The sequence below is a fragment of the Eretmochelys imbricata genome, chromosome 2, assembly GCF_965152235.1.
Source record: "Eretmochelys imbricata isolate rEreImb1 chromosome 2, rEreImb1.hap1, whole genome shotgun sequence".
Classification (NCBI taxonomy): Eukaryota; Metazoa; Chordata; order Testudines; family Cheloniidae; genus Eretmochelys; species Eretmochelys imbricata.
The window spans coordinates 188,613,261-188,640,636 of NC_135573.1; the positions used below are offsets into that span (position 1 = coordinate 188,613,261).

Sequence of the window (27,376 nt, forward strand, 5' to 3'; positions counted from 1 at the left end):
GTAAAAAAAATGACGCATCAAAGAGCGGGGGTCAGCTTATAAACTGGTCTACACCAAAATTTGATGATTTTAAACTCTACGAAATAATTGAATATCTAATACATTGTCTTTTTGTTTACCTGAAGTGTCTGCAGGCATGGAACCCCTCGGTTTCCTGTGGCCACGGTTCGTCGTTCCCAGCCAATTGGAGCTGCAGGAAGTGGTGTCACTTCCCGCAGCTCCCATTGGATGGAAACGGCAAACCGCGGCCACTGGGAGCTGAGAGGCTCCGTGCCTTTGCACGCTCCAGGTAAACAAAACGTCCCAACCTGCCAGTGGCTTACCCTGACAGGCCAGGAGCCAAAGTCTGCCAACCCCTGAAATATAGGGTCGACTCATGAAAGGGTCATACGGTTTTTACTATTTTTACCTATCCATCTTGGGGGGTCGGCTTATAAACGAATGGGCTAATGAACGAGTATATATGGTAATTAAAAAAACATTCAAAATATTTTATTGGTTCAAAGTGAAATATGTGCTAAGCAGAAATTATTTAAATAGTGACACTGAAATTGGGGTTCAACATTTTTCTTCTTTTGCAGGAAGTTGTATCTGACTTGATGAGCCAGATCCAGGAGTTGAGGACATCTGTTAGTCACAAGACAGAATCTATTGATGGACTGACAAGAGAGCTGGAAGACATAAATGTATGTTCCATTTTTGAAAAGATATGGGGCAATGTTGGGTATCACGAAAATGGAATGAAATGCCAGGCTGAACACTTTCAATTACATATTTTATCAGAAATGTGGAACAGTGTAATTTGCTGTAGGGTAGTTTCTTTCAACATTTGTTGTATTTTTCTGAGCAGGTTATGCCTAGGGTGGTCTTGGAAACTGAACTTTTTCCACATAGTAAGTAGACAGACATTTCTCTCACTGGACCTACTCAGTTCCTGTGAGCTTCAATCAGCTGATATTCATGTTTAATTTTGTTGAGAAGTTGGTGGTTTGAGAGATCAGTAAATGAAGCTGAAGTCACTGAATTCATTTGTAGGAAAGAAACTATAGTTATGAGACGTAACTCCTAGGTTCCAGTCTTGCAAGCACATGTGATGCAATAAGATTCTTATAATAAAGTTGCTTGCTTGCATAAGTACTTACAGGAGGTGGGCCCTTACTTACTAAATTGTGCTTTCTCACTGAAGTTGTGAGACTTTTGTCTTCTGCTTTACAGTGTGCCTTTTTTTAACAGAGGTCTTGCAGTCTTTTTTACTTTGTTTTATTGCAAACTGATACAGTAACACATGCAGTATTTTACATGTACTGTGAACCCAGAAGAACCCCGCACAGAAAGGAACATACAACTTCAGAATATGATCTATATTTTTTCAGTGTGTATATTACATCAGGTACACCCAACATACACACTTACCCTATAGGAAATCGTTCTCTGTTTCATGGCAACCTTAATGGAAGATCTCAAAGTACTTTCCAAACACATTTACTCACAGCACCCTTTATGAGTTAGGTTCGCATCATACCTATTTTACAAATGCTAGAGGTAGAGCCTTTGACTGACCCATGGTCACACAGGATATTAACAGAACTAGGAAAGGGACAAGGCATAACTCTCACGAATAGATATGATCTTAAAATAGTCAGATGGCATTGAAAATTTATAATCTCAGTTTTAGTTCTGACGCAAAACCTTAGTTTGCGGGATTCAGCAAGCAATAGCACTTCTATTCACTGGACCTTTAGTATCGTTATGTCAGACAATTCTCTAAACATGATTTTATAGTTCTGTCATCTCAAGGCTCCAAGATGCAACAGCTGAGTTACTTTTAGCAATTTTCTTTGATATCTTGCTTGCATTATCATAGTCCTAAAACTTAACTTTGCTGTTTTCTTAGTGGAAGTATAATTCTGCTCTGGCTGCAAAAGACGAAAACAAAGCCATCATAGAGGATCAGGAAATGCAGGTTGAGGAGCTGAGAGAAGCCTTGGAGAGAAAACAGGCAGCTGATAAAGTTAATGTAAGAGTGCTAACATCAGTACCATATTGTGATTGTTTCTGCTACAGATGAGTTGGACGTATTTGATTTTTTGTTTAAAATATTTACATGGAATTTAACCTCACTTGGATCCAATTATAATTGGTTGGAAAGAAAAGTACAAAAGTTTTAGTGGAACACCTGGAAATCACCATTAAATTGTTTCAGTATTTTCTTAAATATTTAACAAAGTACACTTTTTTTTTTTTGTTTTTAACCTATAGCAAAGGCCTGATCCAGCTCTTCTTAGAGCTAGTAAGAGTCATTAAACTGCATTTAAAGGGAATTGTTTTGGGTTCTTAAAGTATAATTGACTCAAAATGATAAATGAATGTTGCGTTTAACAGTCTCGTTTTTTCCCAGTGCTGCTGTATTGAGGAGCTTCTCCATTACCCATAACTTTAACCAAAAGCTCCACCTGCTGGAGTAAAATTTAAGATACACAGTTAGTCTGATTAAGGCTGCATATTTTTCATTTTAATTGTTTTATTTTTATATTCTTTATCCAGTCTCTCACTGCCATCCCCATTATTCTGTGGAACATGTCCTGTAACTAAAAAGGGAAGGTGCTCAGGTTTGCCAAAGTCTTCATAAAATAATCAGTTAGGACTGCATATACTCCTGAGGGAATTCTGTGCCAAAAAATAAAAAATGCTGCGCACAACATTGCAAAATTCTGCAACTTTTATTTGTCAATAAATAAATGCAGAGGCTCCAACATGGAATTGGGAAGCATAGGCCACTGGCTGTACAAAGATGGGAGATCACCCTGCAGCCTCCCCACCACTCACCCATGGGACATGGACTCAATGGTGAAGCTGTACCTGACCCTGACACAGCACGTGGCCTGGCCCTGCCCCAGAGTCACCCCGAGGCTCTGCCCCTCTGTGCCAGGCGCACCAGATGTGGGGAAGGCATGCTCAACCAGGCAGGATCCAAGTGTGGAGGGGCTCAGTGTGGGGGGGATCCAGGTGTGTAGTGAGAGGATTTTTTGTGGGACAGTCTGGGTGCAGGCAGCTCAGTGGGGGGGTCTAGGTGTGGGGAGAATCTGGATGCACAGAGGCTCATTGAGGGGGTTGCAGGTGCAGTGGCAATGGAACTCTGCAGGAGCTTCCAGGTGAAGGTGGTTGGGGCTCAGTGGAGAGGTCTGGGTGTGAGGGTCTCAGCAGGGGGCACTGGGGGCGTGGGGCTTGGTGGGGTGGGGGCAGGAAGTAGAAGAGGATGCTGATCTTCCTGCAGCTGCTGGGAGGTTTCTGGGGATGGGTCTGACACAGTCCCAGCCACTCCTTGCAGGAGAAGAGGAAGTTCTGTCCTCTCCTGCATCCAGCTCAGCTTGGACTAACAACTGATCCTGGCTCAGGGTAGGAGCCACTGGCTGGGGTGTCCCCAGCCCTGCAGTGATTTACCTCTCCACCGGCTGCTCTGGGTTCTTGAAATGATGTACCTGCCTAGCTAGGGAGTGGTGCATGACTGCTCTTGCAGGTTCCCTTTGCTTCCCTGTCAGAAAGTCATTTTTCTGCAGGGAAGCAAAGAAATCTGCAGGGGACATGAATTCTGAGCACATAGAGTAGTGCAGAATTCCCCCAGGAGTATACATAGTACTTCTATTCTGCAACTTAGCACCATTCCTGCATCTACCAGAACAAACTGTTCACCTCTCAAACCTCCGTTCCTCTGCAAATAGATTTCCATTATGCAAGGGACCTAGGGAATAGTATAAGATTGCAGACTTCACTTTAGACTTAACTAATTTGGGGTCTATATTACCATGTCTTTGTGAGGTGAAAGCCAGAACTGAATTGCTTACTAAACTGCAGTCGGTCTGGGTACATTATCAGGCTCCAACTCGGGTATCTATAGGGTAGTACGAAATGTAATTGTAAGGCAACAGGAAAAAACACTGAACTCTCGAACATACTTCTGAAACTGCAATATTTGGGTTATGTAAGTACAACTGGAAAACATGATTGTTTTAGCTTAAATTACACCCCAAGATAGTTATAATTAGGGCTGCAGATTTGTCACAGCATTTTTTATCAAAAATCATGGTGTAGTCATGGTAAATTTAGTAAAAGCCACAGGTTACTAAATTTACCTTGACTGCTCCCTGATTTTTTTTATTTAAAAAAATAAATGGTGTAACAAATGAAGTTCAGCACTACCTCTGAGGCCAGTTTTGTTGTCGTCCTCACACCCAGGTGGACAACAAGACGGGAGATCCCCCTTCTCCCTTGGCTGGCTCTGAGTGGAGACCCAGCAGCCACCACTTCCTGCCTTACTGGACGTGCCCTAGAAAGCAGTGAGGCAGCCGCACAGCCAGGAACCTGCTGCCTGCACAGGAGATAATGGGGTGGGGGGCTCACATCTCTGCCCAACTGAGGATGCCCCTGCCCAAGTCCAAATGCAGCAGTCTGGGAGGGGAGGCCCTGGGACTTTCTTTGAGCCCCGCAGCATTGGGAAGAGGGGCTGCAGTCAAGATTCCAGGTCTTCCACAGGGAACAAAGGCACCGGGATCTGCAGGGTGGCATGGTACCTCTTGCTGTGCTCTCAGGGCTGCGCCTTCCTTCCCCAGCTGGGACCTCTTCTCCCTCCCCTCCCCCGGAAGAATCCAGGACCAGCCAGGACCTCTTCTTTCCCTCTCTCTCACCCCAGTGATGAGCCCAGGTGGGGAACACTTGTTAGGGTCAGTGAAGAGGGAGACAGGATCCTGAGACTGGGCAGGGGAACACGAGCTGAAACCACTAGGCCTGGGGGTTGAGAGGAAACCTGCCCCGCACTCACATGGAGGCATCAGCAGCAGCTGTCTGAGCCTAGCTCTCTGCTTTGGGTATCGTGTCCTGGGCAAGCTAAACCTGAGTGGTGCTGTGACCCAATCAGCCAGGGAACAATGCCTATAGCCAGGGGGCTGCCCAGCCCTGCGGACAAATGTGGGGAGGGCTCATTTTCCAAACCCCTCCCCTCTGCATTGGGCTGTCAACCCACCCATTTAGAACCTTCCTGTAGTAAGTCACACACAGACAGAGTAGTCATGGCCAAACTGAGAAAACATGGAATCAATTACTTTTGCTGCACCATGACAAACCTGCAGCTCTACTTATAATGGAAAACATTGACTAATATTTTAAACTGTAACTTTAAAATGTCCTAATGTACCTTTGAAAACTTTGTTACAAAATTTTGCTCTGGGGCTAAGATGCTGTGTATCAAGAATAGCCAAAATAAGAAGTTATCTTTAGGGATGAATATTTACGTAAGTTCTGACTTTATTTTAACCAGTGTTTCTCAAACTTCGGGTTGGGATCCCTCAGGGAGTCACAAGGGTATTACATGGGGGGTTGCAAGCTGTCAGCCTCCACCTCAAGCCCCGCTTTGCCTCCAGCATTTATAATTGTGTTAAATGTATAAAAAAGTGTTTTTAATTTATATGGGGGGGGTCACACTCAGAGGCTTGCTTTGTGAAAGGGGTCACCAGTACAGAAGTTTGAGAACCAACTTTTAAACAATTTAAACAAAAAAAAAAGGTAGAGGGAAGCAGACTCTTGTAATTAATAAACCATTACTGTACACCACTTTACTACTCCAAAGCAGGTATTTTATTTCTATTTATTTCACTGCTCTTACTTTTGTTTGTCCATTTAAATAAAACAGAGCGAACTCCTGTATGAAGACCTGAACCATACCACTGAGCAGCTAAGCAAGTTAACAGAGGCTTCTAAAAAACATGAAATATTACTTCAGTGTGCACAAGAAGACTTAGTAAAGAAAGAATCTTTAATTCAGGAACTTAAGGAACAGGTAAAATGTAGGAAGTTCCTCCTAAAGAGTCCGTTATTCATTTTTTTGAGAAACTTACATCATACATTGCCACCTACACACTTTTCCCTAACTGGTTGCTTTTTGTTAATCTATTTCTCACTGCGTTGGACAGTGGTAATTTAAAGCATTTTGAACGAAGGCCTGGATACGCTTTACAACCTTGCTAATGGGGGGTCCCAAGCTAGCACAAGTGTTAATTCTGAAGGTTTTGATTTTACGTGAGTGGAAATAAAGGCAAAGCAACCTGAGGTCTGAGCAATACAAAACGGGGTTTTCTTTTTCCTCCTACTCATATGTGGTAGTTTGTTTGTGGATAGTATCATGGGGGTAACTGATGAGCTATCTAAATGATACAAAGTAAGAGGGCTGATTTGAAGTCACCCCTAATATCTTTTGGAATACAAATATCCATCTATCTTAGGGTACATCTACGCTGCATGCTCCTTACAGCAGTGTGCAGAATACATACACTGCACACTCCCCTAACACTGGTATAAGTAGTAATGTAGATAGTGAGGCACTGCTTAGGTGAGTAAAGAGACACATGAGCACTCTCTATGTACTTTGTACGGCTTTCTATACGCCCTATCAGTGCTTTCCCCATCTACACTGCAATGTCCTGCTGGAGCCTTTCCCCACCTCGGGGAAAGACTCTGGCAACAGAGAGAGGCTCTGGCAGGAGGAGGCAGTAGGGAAAGGCTCTTGAAGCTCCCCACTGCCAGAGCGTTTCCCCGCTGCCTTCCCCTGCCAGAGCCTTTCACTGACACATGTAACTACGCGCCACAGCTTGATTTTCATTGTGTCATGTACATACCTTAAGTAGAGTGAGGCTGAATGCTAGCCAAAAAGAAGCAGATTAGCTGCTAACATAGTACCTTGTTTAAATGTTTTTAAATAGGGTTTGCTTGACAACAAGGGAACAAGACCATAGGTACGGTAAATGTGGAAGAACAGTTGATACGATAAAACAGTGTGTGAATTCTAAAATATTTAAGTACTCAGAATATATAGAGTAAACTTGCATACTCACAAAGTACTAATTTTTGCTTTAATGCTTTCAACATTCTGTGAACTTTAAGTGCCAACTTTGAATTTTAATTGATTGGGTTTTATAACAGCTGGACAAAAAAACAGAAGAACTGGAAAAGAGGAAGAGTGACTATGAACTAAAAATGCAACAATTAGACTGTTTTGTGGACTCTGCTGCAATAGCACTGCCACGGGTATAGTATTTCATTTTAATGATATACTGTAGTTTACTTCACTGAAGAAGCAAAGCAATACATATATGTATGTGGGAGGGGCGGGGTGGGACATCTTTAGACTGGGTACAGAAATAGTGACAGTATATTGAAAAGAGTTGTATAGTCTGTGAAATCCTATTTCTCTTTTGTAAGGTAAACAGCATTATTGAAGTTTGTCTCCTAGTTACACAGCATTAACAAGTAAAATCTTTTAATGTATACTTATGCAGTATAGGGAAGACTCCCCCTTCTCAGTATGACTGTTTTTACCTATCAGAGTCCAAAAACTCCCCCTAATTTTGGTGTAAATCTGGCAAAATTCCTGGAAACTCAGGAGCAGGAAATAGCAGATCGGAGAGCTTCTGCAATTACTCTGGAGCATCTTGTATCTGAATTAAATAAAGAAAGAACCGCTAAAAATGATGAAATCCTAAGGCTAAAGGTAATGTGAAATAAAGAGAAAAGGTATTTTTAAGGTTAAAGTTAATATGAAATGTATAGATTATCCTAGTGGGTTGGTGTTTGGCACTCTGCACTGCCATGCAGGAAGCCTTCTCTTGATCTTCTCCTTTCCTGGGCTGGTAGCATTCTAAATAAGCTGATTGAACTGACTGAAAAAACTGATTGAAAAAAGATGGTCTTTTGTATCACTTTGTTGCAATCTCTGTTGCTGCTATACCAGCAATAGTGGCTTTCTGCAAAGCAAGTTTTGTTCACGCTTTTGGGTATGGGATCCATAGATGCAGTTTGACTTCTCTATTGGGGGGGCAGCTCCAGTCAGGCCAACGAGGCTGGGTGTAGAGTAGAGTGGGAGGGGTAAATTCCATGCCTGCCTGAGGCTTGCCATTTGGGGTGAGGGGGCAACCCCTGCTCCCCAAATTATGCTCATGATAGGATCTTGACAAAGAATTTCTTATGTCTTTCATTGAACAGTTTCAGAATATTTGTTCCTTCTGTACTTTATTTACTTGGAAATGAAAATAAGAACTGTGGTGTAGTGTTCAAATAACATGTTTTTCTTGCTTGGTTTAGGGACAGTTATGTGAACTGGAAAACCTGCGCCTGGAAATGCAGACGTTAACTGAGAATAATAGGAACCTACAGAGCCAGCTTGAAGAGTATCAGAGAGAAAGGAAAAACTGGTAAAAAGCTGTCCTAACCCTTAAGTGATAATGTTAACTAAATTGTAATTCTTTGTCTTTACTGCAGGTATGATATTACACATACTGTATCAGAACTAGTTAAACTAAGATGACTCAATTAAACCTATTTTTATAGAAATGCTTTAATGGCCAGTAAATAGTATTGCCTTTGAAATTACAAATGATTACAGTACAAAAATTAAGTTATAAAAGAAATAAGTTGTTAACTCCTAACTATCTATTTGTGCAGCTTTTAACTGGGAAAAGTAATAGAATATAAACATTATGGTTAGGCAAAAAGTTTTTGGGTTTTTTTTTTTAGGAATTAGGCAGGCATAGATAATACTGAAGGGGGTTTATTTACAGTACTGGGAAGACTGATAAACAGCTTCAAAAGTGTAATGCTACAATGACCAATTATATACCTTTCTTTTATTACTTTATTTGCATTTATTTGTATATACAGAGACAGACATTGTTATGAGTCAAGAGAAAACTCTGAACAAAGATAAAAATAGGAACAGTATGTACGTATAGAGGTCATCCTGATTACATCTAGTATCTATGGCTACCTTGTGGGGGAAAGAGGCGGAGTGCAGGGGTAGGGTGGGGATGAGTGCTTACAGATATTCGGTGAGCTGTGAAGGGAGGGTTTGTTCTGTTCTAAGAGCTGAGTTACTGGGCGGACTTTTGACCATATAAGTTTATTAAGTGTTTACAGTTGTCAGTGTCCTTGGGCTACTGAAGCATTCCTGCTTGATCTGCGGTTTCTGTCTTAGCTGTTAGCTAAATCTTAACTTTTGCCTGACAGTTCCCTCCTGTTGATATATTGAATTTTTAGGAGAGATAAAGTTAATACTTTAAATGCTTTGATATACATGATTTGTTTTAGGGTTGCTTGGGAGGCAGGAGGGAGAGGGGAATTGGGGGAAAGGGGTAAAGGTAGGAAACATAGTAAGATTTTTAAGCATGTGTTTAAAGTACTCATACATGACCAGAGAGGTTAGTGTAACAAATATAGAAGCAGCAACAGCTGTTGTTTGGACCAGGAGACCGGGCTGTAGGATGCATTATGAACAGGATTTTTTAGTTGGGTGATGGTTTGATTGGAGAGCTGGATTTCAATGCGACCTGTGGTGACATGGTTATGAACGGTGGTAGGCGCAGCAGCTAGGACTATTTTGAGAAGTAGCTTTTTGGGCAGTTGAAACGGTGTATTGTTTAGGTATAAGTTGTTATATTATTGAGGAGCTATTGTTTTATTTTTATTTTATTATAATACTGAGAAGCAGGCTCATCCTTGCCTTGTATGCAGCCCACGATCAGTCCCCAATTACCGGCTTTATTCCCCAAGGCTTCTTGGGCGGCTTTTTTTAAACTCAGTGCAGGCACAGGTTATATTACATATATTACGTTTATTACAATCCCCTTCTCTAATCTTCCTTATGTTTGACCACCACAACACACTGTCCATTGTACTTATACCCTCATTTCATTCATTTTTGCCATTGTTTTTTTAATTTTCTTATGGTGGTTTTTTTTTTTTTTTAAATAAAATTTAATGAGTCTCCCACCTGTAGAGGGCATCATTGATGTGCCCCAGAGCCAGTCAGTAAGTCTCCCTCCCGTAGAGGGTATCATTGGTGCACTCTGGGGCATGCCAGCGAGTCCCCCTCCTGTAGAGGGAATTGTTGACGCATTCTGGGGCAACTCATAGGACATTGTATTCCAGCTTCCTGAAACCCACCTAAGCGGCGCTTCAGGGGAGACCTACTGAGCACACACTTGTATTCAGTCTACTGCAGCACACATTCTGGTGCTCAGTACCTGGCGATGCAGCCTTCCCCTACAGTGATCCCTGCACTCCAAAACCTGGCAATGCAGCCTTCACTTCCAGCAATCCCTGCACCCCAAAAACTTGGCCACAAACACATTTCCGTTCAGTCCTCTTGTTTGTGCGTCCTAGATGTGGTCCGTATTAAAAAAGGGGTGCGAAGGGGTGTCTCGGGGAGTCCCAACCAAGGTGTGCACTAGAGGTGGTAAGTAAAAGGGTACTCACCTCTATCCCTGGTTGTGAGAAACTCTCTGAGGATTCCTGATCACACCCTGCTCGCTGCGACAAAACTGTTAGGAAAAAAGATTCTTTTTCCCAAGAATTAGGCAGGCACAGACCATACTTAAGGGGGTTTATTCATGGTACCGGGAAGACTGATAAATGGTTTCAAAACTGTAGTGCTACAATAACCAATTTTATACCTTTCTTTTATTACTTTATTTGCATTTATTTGTATATACAAAAACAAACATTGTTACAAGTCAAAAAATAACTCTAAATAAAAATAAAAACAGTACATACATATAAAGGTCATCCTAATTACATCAAGTATTTATGGCTATCTTGCGGGGGGAAGAAGCGGGGTGAGGGGGTAGGGATAAGTGCTTACAGATATTCGGTGGGCTGTAAAGGGAGGGTTTGTTCTGTTCTAAAAGCTAACTTACTAAGCAAACATTTAACCATATAAGTTTATTAAGTGTTTACAGTTGTCAGTGTCCTTAGGCTACTAAAGCATTCCTGCTTAATCTGCGGTTTCTGTTTTAGCTGCTAGCTAAATCTTAACTTTTGCCTAATACTATCCATATTAAGAAAAATAGACAAACTGAAATGCTGTGCCAGTGAAATCAGTTGGAGTTTTGCCATTGTCTTAAATGGAGTCAGGATTCCACACCTCATCTTTGAGAGTAAGAAACATAACTGTTTCTATGCTTTGTGCAAAATGGAAAGATGACTGATGAAAAGACTTCAAACTGGTGCATACCCTTAGGTTATAAAAAGTATGATCTTTGTCTGAATCTGCAGGCTAAGTTCTTGGTTTTGGATTTTTTTCTTTTTCCCCCAAATCTTCATTTGTTCTGGTGTTTTTCTGTTTGATGAACTCCCTAGAGGGTTTACAAAGTGTTAAATATGAAGTTATTTTGAAGCATAAATCAGTGTAATATGAGGTTTTGTTACTACTAATTATAAATCACCAAAGCAAAAATCTTAATGTAATAAAAGGACAAGTCAGACACAAAGGTGTGGCACCTTACAACTGGATATAAGATAGGACCTGAATCCGCCTTTCCATTAGAAAGCATTGAAAATTATAATATTACAAAGTTTTTCTAATTTAAATTCTATAATTGACAAATGTTCATGGCAAAAATACTAAAACAGTGACAAGTAGTTCTAGAAGTGTCTGAATATTTTAGATATATTTTCACATAAAAAACTAGAACGTTATTAAGGTTGCAAAGTCAAGAACTTAAGTTAGGAAATCCCAGAATTAAGGATGCCTGTGCAACCTTAATTCAGTTCCTTTGTGCCGATGTATTAGGACACCATTTTTCTATTATCGTATACTGTTTTTTTTCACAGGACCCCAGCCTCATTCGGTGCACACTTAATGAGCAGTTCAATATTTTGTTTCCCCATTTTGCAATGTGGGGTCCCATGCCTGATTTACTGCACACTATTCAAACCTGGCTCTGAAGATAGATTTATTAATTTCCTCATGGGCTATTCTGTGGTGCTCATCACTATATAGTATCTGGTTGCTTCATAAACATTAATTTATTTTCACAACATCCCTTTGTGTGTTGAGAGGGTATTATCATCCCCATTTTACAGATAGGGAGCTGAGGCTCAAAGAGAGAGGTCAAATACCAACTAATTTTGGGTGCCCAACATGAGACACTTGGATGTGATTTTTCAAAGTATGTAGCATTTAATATATTCAGACCTTGGCTCCCATTGACTTTAACTGCAGCTGCTAGCACTCAGCACTTCTGCAAATCAGATCACAGGGTCTGGAATCAGACACCCAGAAAATAAGGAATATAGAAGAAACTTTTCACAAGAGGTCAGTAACTTGACTAGCATCACACAGGGAGTCTGTGGCAGGGATGAAATTTAGATTTCCAGGGCAGGATTCAATTGCCTCCCCAGTGAGACAATCCTTTCTCTTCCTGTACACATCTTCTGCAGTCTGAATAATAGGCCTTGCTACCAGCTCTGCCTATAGTATATGTATGTCTTCTCACATAGTTTTTCTAATATAATCACAAGTGACTCATGAAAGGAAAATAAACCCACTTCTTTGCTTTGTGATAGTTTAGCTTTTCTTCCAACTGTTTCTTGAATGTTTTTGTTATCACCTGTTAAACTCAAACAAGTCTCTAAATATTCTGAATAAAAATAATTTCCTCTTAACTGAGCAAAACCATTGAGTTCTCTTAGGAGGGAGTTGTTTTCTGCAATCCATATGGCGTATCAAAATTGTCAGCTAAAATTGCTTACTTGAAACCCTGAGGTTTATTATTAAGCTCTGTATTCGACACTTCTGTTCTTAAACCAACACCAAATTAAACTTTTTTTAAATGTTTTATTTCTCTGCATGTAGCAAAAATCTTTCTTTTGGAGAGAGTGTATTTTTGGTAACTATAAAAGTTTAAACTGCTTCCAGAACTATATTTTGTGATACATGGTAATCACTCTGAGCAAGCGTTAAGAATATTACAAGTATTACTAGTACAATTCTTGTGTTATAAATGGTTCCCTTTGCACATAAGAAAGATGGATTCTCATTCTTGAACTTCTACAGTGGTCACAAGCACTCTGACATTCAACACCTAAAAGAGAGAGAGAAGGAAATTGCTGAAGAGAGACTAGCAAAGGTATTATATCTTTTTATATTATATTCAGTTGTTTTGCTGGTTGTAAATGTTGCTGGTCATGTTTTGTTTTGTTTCCTATCAATGCAAAATTTATAATTCTCATGAATTCTAAAGGATACTCGGCCTGATTCTAATCTATCCTTGCTTTTACACTGGTTTAACTTGATTGAATTCAACAACAGTAATGATAATTTACAGCAGAATGAGACCCAGTGAGCCTGAGTCATCTTCACCGGGACATAGACTCCATGTGTACACTTACCGGATATTGGCTGCTGCGATCGATTTAGCGGTGGCCGATTAGCGGGTCTAGTGAAGACCGGCTAAATCAACCACAGAGCGTTCTCCAGTCAACTTAGGTATTCCACCGGAATTAGAGGAGTAAAGTAAGTCGATGGGAGAGCATTGTGCATAGATCGTGGCAGTGTCGATCCCCAGTAAGTGTAGACATGGTCTCCGTGTCCCAGTGAAGATGAATCAAGCTCACTGGGTCTCATTCACCTCTCTTACTCTGCTGTAAATCATCATTACTAGGGCCCTACCAAATTCACAGTCCATTTTGGTCAGTTTCATGGTGATAGGATTTTAAAAATCGTTAATTTCATTATTGCAGCTATTTAAATCTGAAATTTCACGGTGTTGTAATTGTAGGGATCCTGAACCAAAAAGGAGCTGTGATAAGTGGGGGTTGCAAGGTTACTGTGGGGCGGGAGGGTTGTGGTACTGCTAGCCTTACTTCTGCACTGCTGCTGGTGGCGGCGCTGCATTCAGAGCTGAGCGACTGGAGAGCAGTGGCTGCTGGCTGGGAGCCCAGCTCTGAAGGCAGAGCCACCACCAGCAGCAACACAGAAGTAAGGGTGGCATGGTATGGTATTGCCACCCTTACTTCTATGCTGATGCTGGCAGGGTGCTGCCTTCATAGCTGGGCTCCTGGCCAACAGCCGTCGCTCTCTGGCCACCCAGCTCTGAAGGCAGCGCAGAAGTAAGGGTGGCAATAACATGACCCCCCTGCAACTCTCTTTTGGGTCAGAACCCCCAGTTTGAGAATCGCTGGTCTCCCCCTGTGAAATCTGTACAGTTAGGGTAAAAGCACACAAAAGACCAGATTTCACGGGCGGGGGAGACCAGATTTCATGGTTCTTGATGTGTTTTTCACGGCCGTGAATTTGATAAGACCCTAATCATTACTGTTGTTGAATTCAATCATGTTAAACCAGTGTAAAAGCAATGATAGATTTGAATCAGGCCCAGTATCCTTTAGAATTCACTAGAATTATAAATTTTGCATCGATATAAAACAGAACAAGAGATGTAGCTGGAGTAGCATAATTTAGGTTGACTTGCACCGTAGTGGAGACAAGACCGGAGTTGCAGCTTGTACCACTTTCCTCTCCTGAGGTTTCTGCCCAAAGAAAGCAATATTTAAGTTACAGTGGAGACTGCTCATGGCATCTGCTGAATGAGCCCTGGCTATGCACTTCCCAGACAGTGCAGCCCAGTCTTACAGCTGCACTGGCTGGTTGTGGGTCATCCAGTGGAGGGATTATGTTTACATAACAAGGACACCATACCTCTTAGTAGTCAGCGATGAATGTTGGTAATATTAGCCACAGTAGTGTTACAGGATTATTTCAGTGTCAGAAAAGACTAAGAAGCTTGCTGTTAAATAATCAATTGTGTATATATATGCTGTTATAACTTCTAAATTTTACTGGTGTAACACTTCCTATTTTAAACCTTTTCAGGATAAAGCGATGGAAGAAATACTGAAAATTAGATCAGAGTAAGTTAAATATTTTTCATAACCCTGAAAACTGGATCACAAAAGCTGTTTTAAATACTAAAAATAATTTACTTATATCTTAAGACATTATTTTCCAACTAACATTGAAGATCTGAACAAGAAAACTTAAAACCAGAAATCCTGTTTACCTTTTAAAATAAACATTCAGTTCTTAGCATTTTTCATCAGTAGGTGGTAGTAGTAGTTTCTACATTTGATACAAAAAGCTACTTTCTAGGTAAAGTGCTCTGAAATATGCTGAAACTGCATGAGGTTCTCTGAGTATGTGTCCTTGTGGATTCCACTGTAAGGCATGCATGCACATCATGCATGTGAGTTCAGAATCTCTTGCATAGCCATGTCGGTTGGGACCATGGCATGTATCCTGTTTCCTTGTGGTTCCCATGCAGGGGTATAAAGGGCAGAGTGGCCTCGACACTCCCTCAGTTCCCTTACCCACCTGTGGCAGCAAGGTGAAATCCCAACTGTGTCCAATCTGCTCAGGCTTTGTCTAAGCTCCAAACTTTTGAAAAGTATTTTTTAAGTTCTTCCTTTTAGTTGAATGTTCCAAAAAACAAAACAAAAATGGAAGAGATGACAAGGGAAACACACATATCCCATCCCTCCCCATGCACCAGGGCAAAGTTGTACAGCTATTTAAAATGGTGGACTCTAAGCCCTCTGTGCAGTGGCCCGATGCCCATGTATATGGGTATAGCAGGTGTGTTTTCTTCCCCAGGGAAGCTCACCTCCGTAAAATATGCTCCATCTGCTGCTGCATCTCCTCCCACACATGGAAATCCAGGGATGTGAAGCTCAAATAGCATCTCTTGGAGCAATCCATGAAGATCCCCTAGGTTTGAGGCTAAGAAAGTGGAGAGACTTCTGCCTCCCCTTGACACTGAGCCCCCTTCTGGCACTGATCCGGCACGGGCTGATGATCCATTCCTACCTAGGTTTGCTTTTGAGGATCCACTCTCTCCTTTTATCCACCACCATCTTCACTGCAACTGTGTCAGATGGCACTGTTGTTCCCAGAGGAGGAGTTCTCCCTCTTTCCAGGCCTCTCGTTTCCTGACTCCACCAGAGAGACTGTAACAATGCCCTAGGATATGCCCTAAGAACACTTAGTCCTGTGGGCCCCTATAAGACTGGTAATGGATAGGCCACCCACAATCTGCCACTGTGACCCTTCTGGTCATAGTGGGATCCGCCATCCCACCAGTTCTGCAGTCATAGCCTATTACATATTTTCATGAGGAGAATATCTTGGTCCCCCTCAGCATAACTATAGCAAGGGCCTCCTCACCAGAATCAGAGGAGCAACCAGGAAATCTGACAGGACAGGCCTGGGAAACGCTCCAGATTCCTTCCCTGCCCAAAGAACCATGGGCTACTATGTGCCTCGCCAATCCCACTAATCGCCAGGGTGATTGCCAAAGCCAGACGAGATCGAGCCAAACCCATACTCATAGCTCTGTACATGCGGAGGCAGTTCTGGCTGATGGACTTCCTGCATGTCAGCACAGCTTCCAATCAGGGAAGGGAACAAGGGACAAATATTCCATCCAGATGTGGTGACTGTACAGCTGATTGGCTGAGTACCTTGGAAAACGACTGCTTTTCACATGTTCAGGAGATCCTAGAGTGAAACAGTCCACAAGGAAGACTTACTCCTTCAAGTGGAAGAGGTTTTCTATATGTATGACACATCACCTAGTGTCAAAGCAGGCCTCAGCACCTAAAATTCTGGATTATTTACTGCATTGAAAACATTCCAGACTATCCTTAAATTTGATCATCTGGTGCAATATCAGTTTATCAGCTTCTGATGTAGTCACTTTCCTATTAAAGGTATTGACGTTTCTTAAGGGCCTTATTCATGCTTATTCCACCAGTAACAGACTCACTGAATCCCAATGCAGCATTGAATCCCAAGTGAAGGGCACTAGCTAGGGTATGTCTACGCTGCAAATAGACATCACAGCTGGCTCGTGATGCTGACTCAGGCTTCCAGGGCTCAGGCTAAGGGGCTGTTTAATTGCTGTGTAGATGTTCAGGCTCAGGCTGCAGTCCGAGCTCTGTGGCCCTCCCACCTTGCAGGGTCCTAGAGTGTGCTCTCCAGCCCAAGTCTGAATAGCTCCGCCACAATTAAACAGACTCTTAGTGCAAGCCCAAGTCAGCTGGAACAGCCCAGCCACAGCTTTTTTATTGCAATGTAGACATACCCTTAAAAGATTGGGCAATTGAAGATGGTGGTTATGTACCAATGTTAAACAGTGCCTATTAACAGATACCAGGGCACGTATGCCAAAAGGACCTTTTAATAACAGAATGCGATGGGATATAGAGGAGTGATGTGAATGCATTAACATGGTTAATTTGAAGTGTTTTGTAATACTTTTATATCTGCAGATTAGCAGAGACCAAAAATGCCCTTAAGAGTACAGAGAGTGCCTATCTTGAAATGACCATGGAAATAGAACGAACAAGAGCTTTGGAGTCAAAAACATTCCAGGAAAAAGAAGAAATGAGATCAAAACTGGAAGAAACCTGTGAAGAGAGAGACAAAATTGAAAAGGTAATAAACAACATGTGTGACTTCCTTTCACTAATTGTATCCATTAGAACCTCACAGATTGAGAGACAAACCCATGATAAGTAGTCAATATTGTGAATTAACCAGAAAACAGTAAAGGAATCAAGGACTGCCTCCCAAAATGTAGCTTTTTATTTTATAGATTATTTTTATTTCAACTGTATTTCGTAGTGTAGTAATCAAATGCCAAGGGGAGTTCTATGCAGAGATGTGATCTGAAATGCAGATCAGCCAACTGTACTTTTCCACGAGAGAAATCTAGTCTAGTAGCCAATGAGAGTGAGGAACAAGTAGGTGTCAAGTGGTAGATGGACCCACAGGTATGTTATATGCTACAACAAACTTAAATACAGTAGAACCTCAGAGTTATGAACACCAGCATTACGAACTGACCAGTCAACCACATTTCTCATTTGGAACCGTATGTACGCAATCAGACAGCAGCAGGCAATGAAAAAGTAAATACTGTACAGTACTGTGTTAAACATAAACTACTAAAAAAAGGGGGGGAAAGCAGCATTTTTCTTCTGCATAGTAAAGTGTCAAAGCTGTATTAAGTCAATGTTCAGTTGTAAACTTTTGAAAGAACCATGTTTTGTTCAGAGTTATGAACAACCTCCATTCCTGAGGTGTACTTACGAACACTGAACTCTGAGGTTCTACTGTAGCAGTATTGCCAATTTCAAAAGAAACCGCTTTCTTAAAATCTGAACACGTCAAAAAAAGACAGAGTTGTATTTAATTTGTTATTTAATTACAGGAGATGGACTTGCTAAGGAAGCAAGTAGAGTTTCTCGCTGTGGAGAACGGGAAGTTAGTAGGTCACCAAAACCTAAACCAGAAGATTCAGTACCTTGTGAAACTGAAGAAAGATTATGCCAAACTTACTGAGGTATGTGTCCCAGAGATTAGAATACAGATTAAATAAATGATCTGTGGTAGAACAGAAAGCAAAAGTTTGATCAGGAGACTAGAATTCTCATTTCTCTATTTAAGTATACCTGGCATCCCACAATTCCATACAACAATGTTTGATTCATAGCTAGTCAGTTTCATCATCAATGTCAGTATTGTTCCATTTTCTTAATTACTCCTGTAGTTATAAGACACTAAAGAAGCTGTACAGCTTGCAGAAATTGGTTGTTAATGTCATCACATTTAGGTGACTTTTCTTTTTACAACTTAGAATAAGTATAATCTCTTGAGACAGGCTTTCTTCTAATTCTGAGTACCATATTTCTCTCTCTTTACAGGAGGTTGAAAAACTGCGTGTTGAAAATGTCTTTTTGAAGGAAATTAAAAAAGCTGAACCATGTCAAGAATCTTGATCAGCCACAACAACAAATAAACTTGCAAAATTGTTCATTTAAAAATGTTGATAGACTTTAAAGAGAGAGTTCTAAAAGTAAAGCTTCTCCTTCATCACTATTAACTTGAGCCCTTCATCGGATGTACTCAGGATAATAAGTTATTTCAGTCTGTGTAATGTGCCAGGTGGTGGTTTTTAGTGAAACAGTCTGCTTCAGCTTATCTGGCAGATTTTCTAACCCCCACTTTTTGAAGTTGTTCTACAGCTTTATCCATAGGTGCTGCAGGACTTTCCTTGCAACTTTGTACTTGTACAGGAAAAGTGACTAGTTTTCATTGGAACATTCTCTATTTCTTGTTTCCTTTTGTACTTTAATTCAGGTCAATGCTTTTTCTTTTCCTTTTTTTTTTTTTTAATGCTAGGAGTTTTTCATATTACCTCAGTTTGTAGAAAGGTATTTTGTACAAATTCAACCAGTATCTAAACTTCTGCCTGTTGTTTTTATGGATGTCTAAATGTTGATACTAGAATGATGAAATTCACTTGTCAAGTTGTGAAATGATTCATATTTCTTTATTGCTCAAAAATACATGTTTTTTATTAAGGATTTTTTTCAATAAAGCAAGAATGTCAATTTAATAATAAATTGATTTGTAAATAGTACTATGAATATTTGGAATCTTGTGGCATAATTGCTTGCTTTCCCTTGTTCCACTCTTTCTGGAATTCAAGTGCTCTCAAAACAAACTTTTTTTTCACTGAATAAGCTTCAAACAGGGACTACTGTAGTGATAAGAAACCATTCTGCACGAGTATTGTTGAGAATAACCTCACTGGCTAACTTGTTTGAGCACTGTATAACTGAAAAATCTATCAAACAGAAGTCCATCCCCTGTCAAGAGTTTTAAATGTATGCAACATCTTGTAAGAATATATTAGAACCTCATTAGTTGCCCTAAAGACTTGGAGATGGATTGCAAATGACTGGAATATTCAAAATAGGGGGGGAAAGTATTGATAATGCATTACAATATTAATTGGACAAATGTGTTAGTTGAGTTTTATCTATTTGATAGTGTCAGTAAATATTTTGTATTGTTTTGTATAAGTAATTAAGTGTTAATAATGCAATTCCTTATTACAGCACTTCACTATTGCTGAGAAGAAGGGAAGAGACCATTTTTGTGTGAACTATAGGGTATGAAGTTTAGTGAGGTTCTACTGTAATTAACTAGGGGCTAAAATGACAGTGATATTTTGTCAGTTTAGCTATGAATTAAATATTTTAAATTCAGATATTAATATTCTGTATGAAAAGTAACCTAATATTCCAGAGTAGTTTCTATTTGAAGTTTTTCAGGATGAGGAGAGAAAAGGAAAATCAAATCTTTAAGATGGGCCTCCAGAAAACTGAGGGTGTTAACTTGCCCTATTTACACTAAATCAGGAAATTCACTTCTTTCCAGAGATGAAGTAATTTTAGAGATGACCTCCACTCTTGCTCCCTTCATTCCTTATGGAGGTCTTTCTTTTCTGCAATAACTCTCCACCTTGATAGCAGTGAGGTATAGAGGTAGGTCACACCCACTTGATAGCTTATCTGATATATTGCAAAATTTGTAATACTGTTAGGGAACAGCAAACAAGTTATGGCAGCTATGGTAATATAATTTGTACCCTCTTTTATGGAGTATGTTTATAATATATAGTAGTTCTGGAATTGTCACTTTTTAAATAAAGATTTGTATATATAAATGATTTTATGTTTTTCCTATACTGTATGCTCTAACTTTTAGACTCATGCACACTTAGGGATAGATCCACAAAAGGACTTAGGTGCCTAAGTATAAAGTGGAGAACCTCAGAACCCTGACTCAGCTGCCACCTAACCTTGTAGGTATCTAAAGTCCTAGGGCCTAAGTTTCCACCGGTAAATTCGCCATGGTGCCTACATTTCTGATGGCAGGCTGCTGTGTGCATGCTTCAGTGCTGATGCCTAGCCCTTGTCCAAACCCCAGCAGGATTCACAAACTAGGCACCTATCTCACCGGCACAGCCCAACCTTAGAGTAGGTCTACTGGGTCAGGCCCCATACAAATTATATCCTATACTCCAGTGCTTAGCACACGCTGCCAGGATGTGAGAACCCAAGTTCAATCCTGATTCTGCCTGAGTTGGAACAGACACGTGGACCTCGCCATCTCATATGCCAGGTCAGTGCCCTAACCACTGGGCTAGAGTTATTCTTGCTTTCTGGTGAAATGAATATATAAGGAGAGCATGAGCATCATGATGTGTTTTTGTTTTTGTTTGTTTTGGTTTTTGTGAGAAATGGCTGACTTGGCTTAGCTACCTAACTCCAAGAGAAGATTCATGGCTGTGACTCCCTAGTGAAAATAAATGCCTAAAGCCCATATTTTTAAAGATAGGCATCTAATACCTATTGATTTCACCCTAAATCAGTGGTCCCCAAACTTCGGGGTGCCCCCCAGGGGGGACCAGAAGAATGTTTGGGGGGCTAGGGCCAGCCCCTACAGGGTGGAGAGAAAGCACCACCCAGCTCTGCTCCAGCCCCACCCCCAGCCACAGCTCCACTTCCAGCCCCACCCCTAGCTGTGGCCTCAGCCCCTGGTTCCCAGCCTGGCCATAGGTCTGCAGCCAGCCGTGGCCCTGGCTCCAACCGCAGCCCCATCCCTGACCGTGGCTCCTGGGGCACGTGGACAGCAGTAAGGGGGGGGGGGCCCATGACGTAAAAAGTTTGGGGACCGCTGCCCTAGATGCTTTTGAAAATTCCACTAGGCACCTAAATATCTTTTTTTTATTTTTTTTTAAATCTGGCCCTAAATTCCTTGAGGTGCAGGTCTTATCTCACATCCTTCTTGGCATTTCCCATTTGCTAGTTTAGGCAGCTCCCTGCTCAGTGCTGCCTTTTTGTGTATCCCATTCCTAGGTGAATAACTCTCCACATACATTGTATAGGGAGCCTGGCTGCCTAACCCAGGACTGAGGATTCCACTGAATGGCAGGACACCTAAAGTTAGGTGTTGTATAGGAAGCCTAATTCCCCTTTGTGGATCTAGCCCTTTGACCCTATTTTATAATGGAATTCATAGAAGGAAGTTGCAATCTGCACAAAATAATGGGTCCAGTGGGATTTCTCTTCCTCCTAAATAGCCAAAAAAGTGTGACTGGCAGTATCATTTTTATGATCCAAATTCACTAAAGTCCTCTCCTGCCGCTTTCCTGCCAAAAGCAAATTCCTGTTTCTTCTACTTGTCACCATCAGTTTTTCTGAGGAGGGTTTATATGGTCAGTTAGGGTTATAGCTGTGCAGCTAATTGATTGGATTACTGGGTATTTAGCTCGCCATGTGCTTTCCCCATGGCAGTGACTTAAGCCAAATTTTTGGAGTGGGTTTACCCTCACACCCCGTCATTGATGTGTCTGTCATGACCGGCAGACATTCTGGCTTCATCAGTCCTTTCAAGCTCCCCAAAGGTTTGCTATGTGGTTCCTTGATGCATCTATTCTTTTATGTGAAAGGTGACTGGATTTACCTAGTTAAAAATCACAACATTTCAAAGCATACAGTTCAGCAAAGCAGGAAGATTAGGTGGTCATGCAAAAATATTTCAACTAATTGTGAGAGCACAAAGGGATTTACAGAACTGACAACAAAAATTTTGCCTTAAAAAAACAATAATATGCTAGAATCGCTTTCGGGAAACAAGAAAATGGGCCTACTGAACTCTTGCCAATCAAAGCATCACATGGTGCCTGAACTCACATTGCAATTACTGCCTTTCTTTAAATAACCTGCAGCGAGGGGGCGTGGCCTTCCAGATGGAGGGAGGGACAGCCATGACTGCCTCCTAGTGGGCAGAGCCAGGACACCCATGCCCATCCTGCCAGAAGCAGAGGGGCGGGACAGGAACTGGAAATATAAGAGTTGGGCCCTCCAGCTGAGTTGGAGAGGGACCACGGGCGGAGAGGACATCTCCAATGCGCTGTTGGAGCTTGGATCCAATAGCGGCCTCTATAGCACCTGAGACCCAGAAGGGCTGCTGGTTGCCAGAGACACCGAGGGGCTGCCTTTAGTTGTTTACCTCGGCGAGATGAACAATAACCCTGGGACTCAGGTACCCCCCTTGAATGGGAGTGTAGGAAGTAGCCCCGGGGAGCCAAATATAGTTTGACTGTGTTGTTGACTGACAGCTGGCCAGCATCTTGTGGGTGGTCCCCGCTGACCCCGTGGCGGACCACTCCACCACTGCTAGGGCCTGGGCTGGGACCTGGTGGAGTGTGCGTGGGCCTGTGTCCTACCCGCTGCCACCCCACCCGGCTGTGGCAGGCTCCCCACTCTAGGCCAGGAGGCCTGTGTTTGTCAGCAGTCTGCCACAGCCAGGACCCCTGACTATATGCCCAGACAAAGCAGGGCACCAGACTTTGCTGCCTGAGGGCTTAAGCTTATAGACTTCACCTCTCTGACCTGACTATAGGCCAGAGCCCTCTAACTGTTTGGTGCCTTGCACTGCCTGAGGACCTGGGCTCTGAGATTATTGATTACTCCGCCCTGCCAAGTGGCGGAGCCCCAGTGCTAGTTCCCCCTGAATTGTGCCCCTCCAGCCGGACGGAGGGACAGCCGTGACTGCCCTGCATAACCACAGAAGTGTATAAATTGTCACATTAAGGAACCCCACAGGTGTATCCTGACTTTTATCAGAACGTTTCAAACACACAGGAGCAGCTTTAACCTGAGTTCTAGAAGGATGCTTCAAGCTGGGCTTGTGCCATTTCCTCTGCTGTCCACACCCACACAGAACACACCAGAATACAGCCGAGCTTTTCTAAGCATGCGTTTGCCCAAAAGAACCTACTTTTCAGCTACTGTGCAACTCTGACGTCTTTTCCTCTGACAGAGTAGAAGTCACACCGTCAGATTACTGGAAATCCTAAAAGCACGAAGGCAGTGTGCTGGAGCTCTGACTTACTACATTCAGAGGTAAGCTATGAACCTCAGCACTGCAGACTGCTAATGGCTGCGTTACAATAGCCTCAGGCTTGACCCAGCTTGTGCCAGTAAGGTCAATTTACCATGCAGTGGAACAGAGGCAAAGGGAGTCCAGCCGGACACATCCGTTGTCTGTTTTATGACGCCACATGCTCTGTGTGCTGGTGTGACCAGAAGACCCAGCATGTTCAAAACCGTATTTACAATCCAGATTGAATTGGGGAAGAGAGTGGGTCTTCAGGTATGTTCTTGTTTTTGTGTTTGTTTTAAATACCGAACTAGTTTACAACTAGGGTGACCAGATGTCCCATTTTTAAAGGGACAGTCCTGTATGTAAGCCCTCCTGCAGGTGTCCCGACTTTCTTAAAAACAGGCAAATTGTCCTGTGTTTCCTCTCTCTCCCTTCCTCCCCTCCCCTCCCCTCCATGAGTACTGGTGGGTCCTGCTGCTGGCTGGATCCCTTCTTGCCAGCCGCCCGCCCACGAGTGATGAGTGGCGGGGGGTCCAGTGGCCGACGATGGGGGTGGGTGTCCAAGGCTGGTGGCAGGGCAAAGCTGCAGTGCGCAGGGCTGGCTGCTCCCCGTGCTGCGTCATCAGCGCAGCCCCCCACTGCGTACCAGCTCTCAGCCAGCAGGGCCCCGTCCCACTACCGGCCAGTGCTGGCTGCGCACTGTGGTGGCTGGTGTATACGGGCAGGCGCCAGGGGGTGGCCAGTTATGTGTCGCCTCTGCTGCCCACCCGGCAGCCATTTAGATGCTCGCCCTCTCGCCGTCTCGCCCTTTCACCTCCCCTCAGCCCCGGTGCTCTTCCGTATTTCCCCCCCCCCGCCCCCAGAGTGGGGCTCATCCCGCTCCCAGCACTGTGTGGAGAACCAGCCCCACATCGGAGCTGTCAGCTCACCAACAGCCTGGCCAGCTGGCTCCTTCCTTCCCACACTGCCTCTGGCTGGGCCAGGACCCTGGGAAAGCCCAAGACCCTCTGGCCAGGAGGAGCCGAGCCCTGCATGTGCCAAGAGGGCTGGCATAGGGAAGCCTCTCTGCCCCTCAGCTACGCTCTGGAGTGGTGGTGAGCAGGAAGCAATTTACAGCCTGTTTGTGCCCTGACCCTGCAGGCTCCACAGCAACCCCTCAGGCAGGGGCTTAGCACTCTCTTCACCACCCTGCCCCGCTACCCTGGGTCCTGCCCCCAGGGAGCACGGGGCCGCTCTGTCCTGGAGGCACTCTCCCCTGCTGAGCCACCTCTCTGGCTGGGTTCACTGATGCTCCTGCACTCAGGTTCCCTTAACCCCTTCCTGCCTGCGCTGTAGCCCAGGGACAGAAGGCGACTGGATTATGGTGGGTTTCAGAGTAGCAGCCGTGTTAGTCTGTCTTCGCAAAAAGAAAAGGAGGACTTGTGGCACCTTAGAGACTAACCAATTTATTTGAGCATAAGCTTTCATGAGCTACAGCATCCGATGAAGTGAGCTGTAGCTCACAAAAGCTTATGCTCAAATAAATTGGTTAGTCTCTAAGGTGCCACAAGTACTCCTGTTCTTTTTGGATTATGGTGGTGGTCAGTAGCAGCCTGAAGGTATTAGCTGCCTTTCAACACTATGCAAGCAGGACAGGACAAGCTGCTTCCAACCACCTGGGAGCCCAGGGAGAGAGGAGCTCTGCAAAGACACAAGCCAGGTCATCCCTTCCCCACCTCCTCCCCCCCTGGGCCTGGCATAGACACCAATTTCTCCTGGTGCTGGTGGGTGCTTGGCCCCCTCTCCCCAGCCCCAGCCCCATTCCAACCCCTTCCCCAAAGTCCCCACCCCAACTCTGCCCTCTCCCTGCCCCTACTGGACTCCTTCCCCAAATCCCTGCCTCTTCCCCTGAGTTCACTGCATTCCTGCTCCTCCCCCCTCCCTCCCACAGCTTGTTATGGAAAGCGCTGGGAGGAGAAGTGTGGACGTGGCACACTCAAGGGAGGAGGTGAGCTGGGGCGGGGCGGGGAGCTTGGCTGCTGGTGGGTACTCCAGCCCCAGAGCACCTACGGAGTCGGTGTCTATGGCGGCTGGAAGCAGCTCCCATCCCACACAGTGCTGAAAGGTTGCTGTTGGCCACATTCTGGTGTGATCCCTGACAGAAATCTGGGGGGTAGGGCATGTGACCCTGCACGCCCCCTGCCCATGTGTTGCCTTGGGAAGACGTGGCAGCAGGTAGCAGGAGAGGCGGGTCCATCTTGGGGGCCCAGTCATGCACAGAAGGCAGAGAGCGTGGGGTAGGGAGGGTCAGCTCGATTGTTCACGCCCCCCCCATGTGATAGAGGTGTACAGGAGTGTGTGTGTGTCACCTCTCCCCATGTGATTGTCAGGCGGGGGGATAGGGGATGTTTCTATCACCCCTCCCTGTGTGAACCCTAAAGCCTTGAAGGGAAATAAAAAGAATCCAACGATGCAGTATTTCTCTTTAACAGGGGCTCAGTCAACTTGATGTTAATTTGAATGTTTGTACTGCATGGTTCTGACTGACTGCCACTGAACTCACTTGAATACCCGTAATTTTTCAAGGTGTCCGTATTTAGCATAGGAAATATGGTCACCCAGTTTACGGCAGTATTTTGTCATGATATGGCAGTTGCCAATTCCTTCAAATATAGCAGTAGAGCTGGTTGAAATTTTTTATCAAAGTAATTGAGGTGAAAAATGGCTTTTTGTCAAACAAAACTTTTCATGGAAAATGGTCATTTTTGACACTCGCCCCTCTCTTAATGGGAAAACCAGAAACAGAATGTTTTCAGTAAAAGGATTTTCAAAAGTGAAATTATTTTGGTTTCATTTTTTGATTTAAAAAAAACACTGAAAATGTTTATGGGAGCTTTTAACAAATACATTCTCCCCTGCTCCCCCATGAAGAATAACGTATTTTTCTTCCAGCCCCATATAAATGCATCTTACGTAGGGTGACCATATTCCCCAAAGGGAAAATGGGACACCGTGTAATGCTGGCCTGAGGCCACCCCTTGCCTCCCTCCCCTGTGAGGCTGGCCTGAGCCCCGCCTGTCCTCTGCACAAGGCTGGGGTTGCTGCTCGCCTGAGCCCTGCCCCTCCCCACCCCCCCTATGAAGCGGTCGTTGCTTGCTGAAGCCATGCCTCCCCCCTCTGTATGGGGCTGGCATTGCCTCTCACCACCCTGCACATTCCTCCGCATTGCACCCCACTTTTCTGACAAAAGTGGGCGTTTGTCCCATTGGTTCTTGCAAGTCAAGTCAGCAAGAGCCAATGGGATAAATGCCCACTTTTGCCCAAAAAGTCAGGACAGGGCTTAAAAAAGGGACTGTCCTGGGCAAAATGGGACATATGGTCACCCTCATCTTACAGACAATGATCATCCACTTCCTTCTGCAAGATGAGCAGTGTAAGGCTCCAGTCCTGCAAGGAGGACCGCAGAGGCAGATTTCTGGATTTGCCTGCACAGAGAGCATTGTGGGTTTGGAGACTAAATCAATTAGAGCCTAGTCACACACCAGGGGAGAATGCCTAAACCAGAGTGCTCCACAAAAATCCAAGACACTTCATGTACCATCATGGGCTACAGCATACTAGATACATAGAGAAATAAGAAGCAATAACAGAGTTACAGAACCCAAAAGTAACGAGGTTTATTGTCATGAAAGAGGCAAGTGCAAATGAAAAAGAATTTGCCAAACAGATAACAAAAGGGGGACTATTCAGAAGACCTCTGCTTGGGATCCGGTT

General features: G+C 43.4%; 1 protein-coding gene across 1 annotated transcript in view; it reads left to right on the forward strand.

The window, feature by feature from the left end:
- Positions 1-19,299, forward strand: part of KIF15 (kinesin family member 15) — a 53,078-nt gene extending 33,779 nt beyond the window's left edge. Inside the window, exons 25-35 of the mRNA XM_077811129.1 lie at positions 582-686; positions 1,895-2,017; positions 5,684-5,830; positions 6,970-7,074; positions 7,373-7,537; positions 8,128-8,237; positions 12,878-12,950; positions 14,696-14,733; positions 17,149-17,314; positions 18,093-18,224; positions 18,586-19,299. Of these exons, the coding sequence (XP_077667255.1) occupies positions 582-686; positions 1,895-2,017; positions 5,684-5,830; positions 6,970-7,074; positions 7,373-7,537; positions 8,128-8,237; positions 12,878-12,950; positions 14,696-14,733; positions 17,149-17,314; positions 18,093-18,224; positions 18,586-18,660 (1,239 nt within the window). The 3' untranslated portion in view covers positions 18,661-19,299. The remainder of the gene's footprint in view (positions 1-581; positions 687-1,894; positions 2,018-5,683; positions 5,831-6,969; positions 7,075-7,372; positions 7,538-8,127; positions 8,238-12,877; positions 12,951-14,695; positions 14,734-17,148; positions 17,315-18,092; positions 18,225-18,585) is intronic.
- The last annotated feature ends 8,077 nt before the right edge of the window (positions 19,300-27,376 follow it).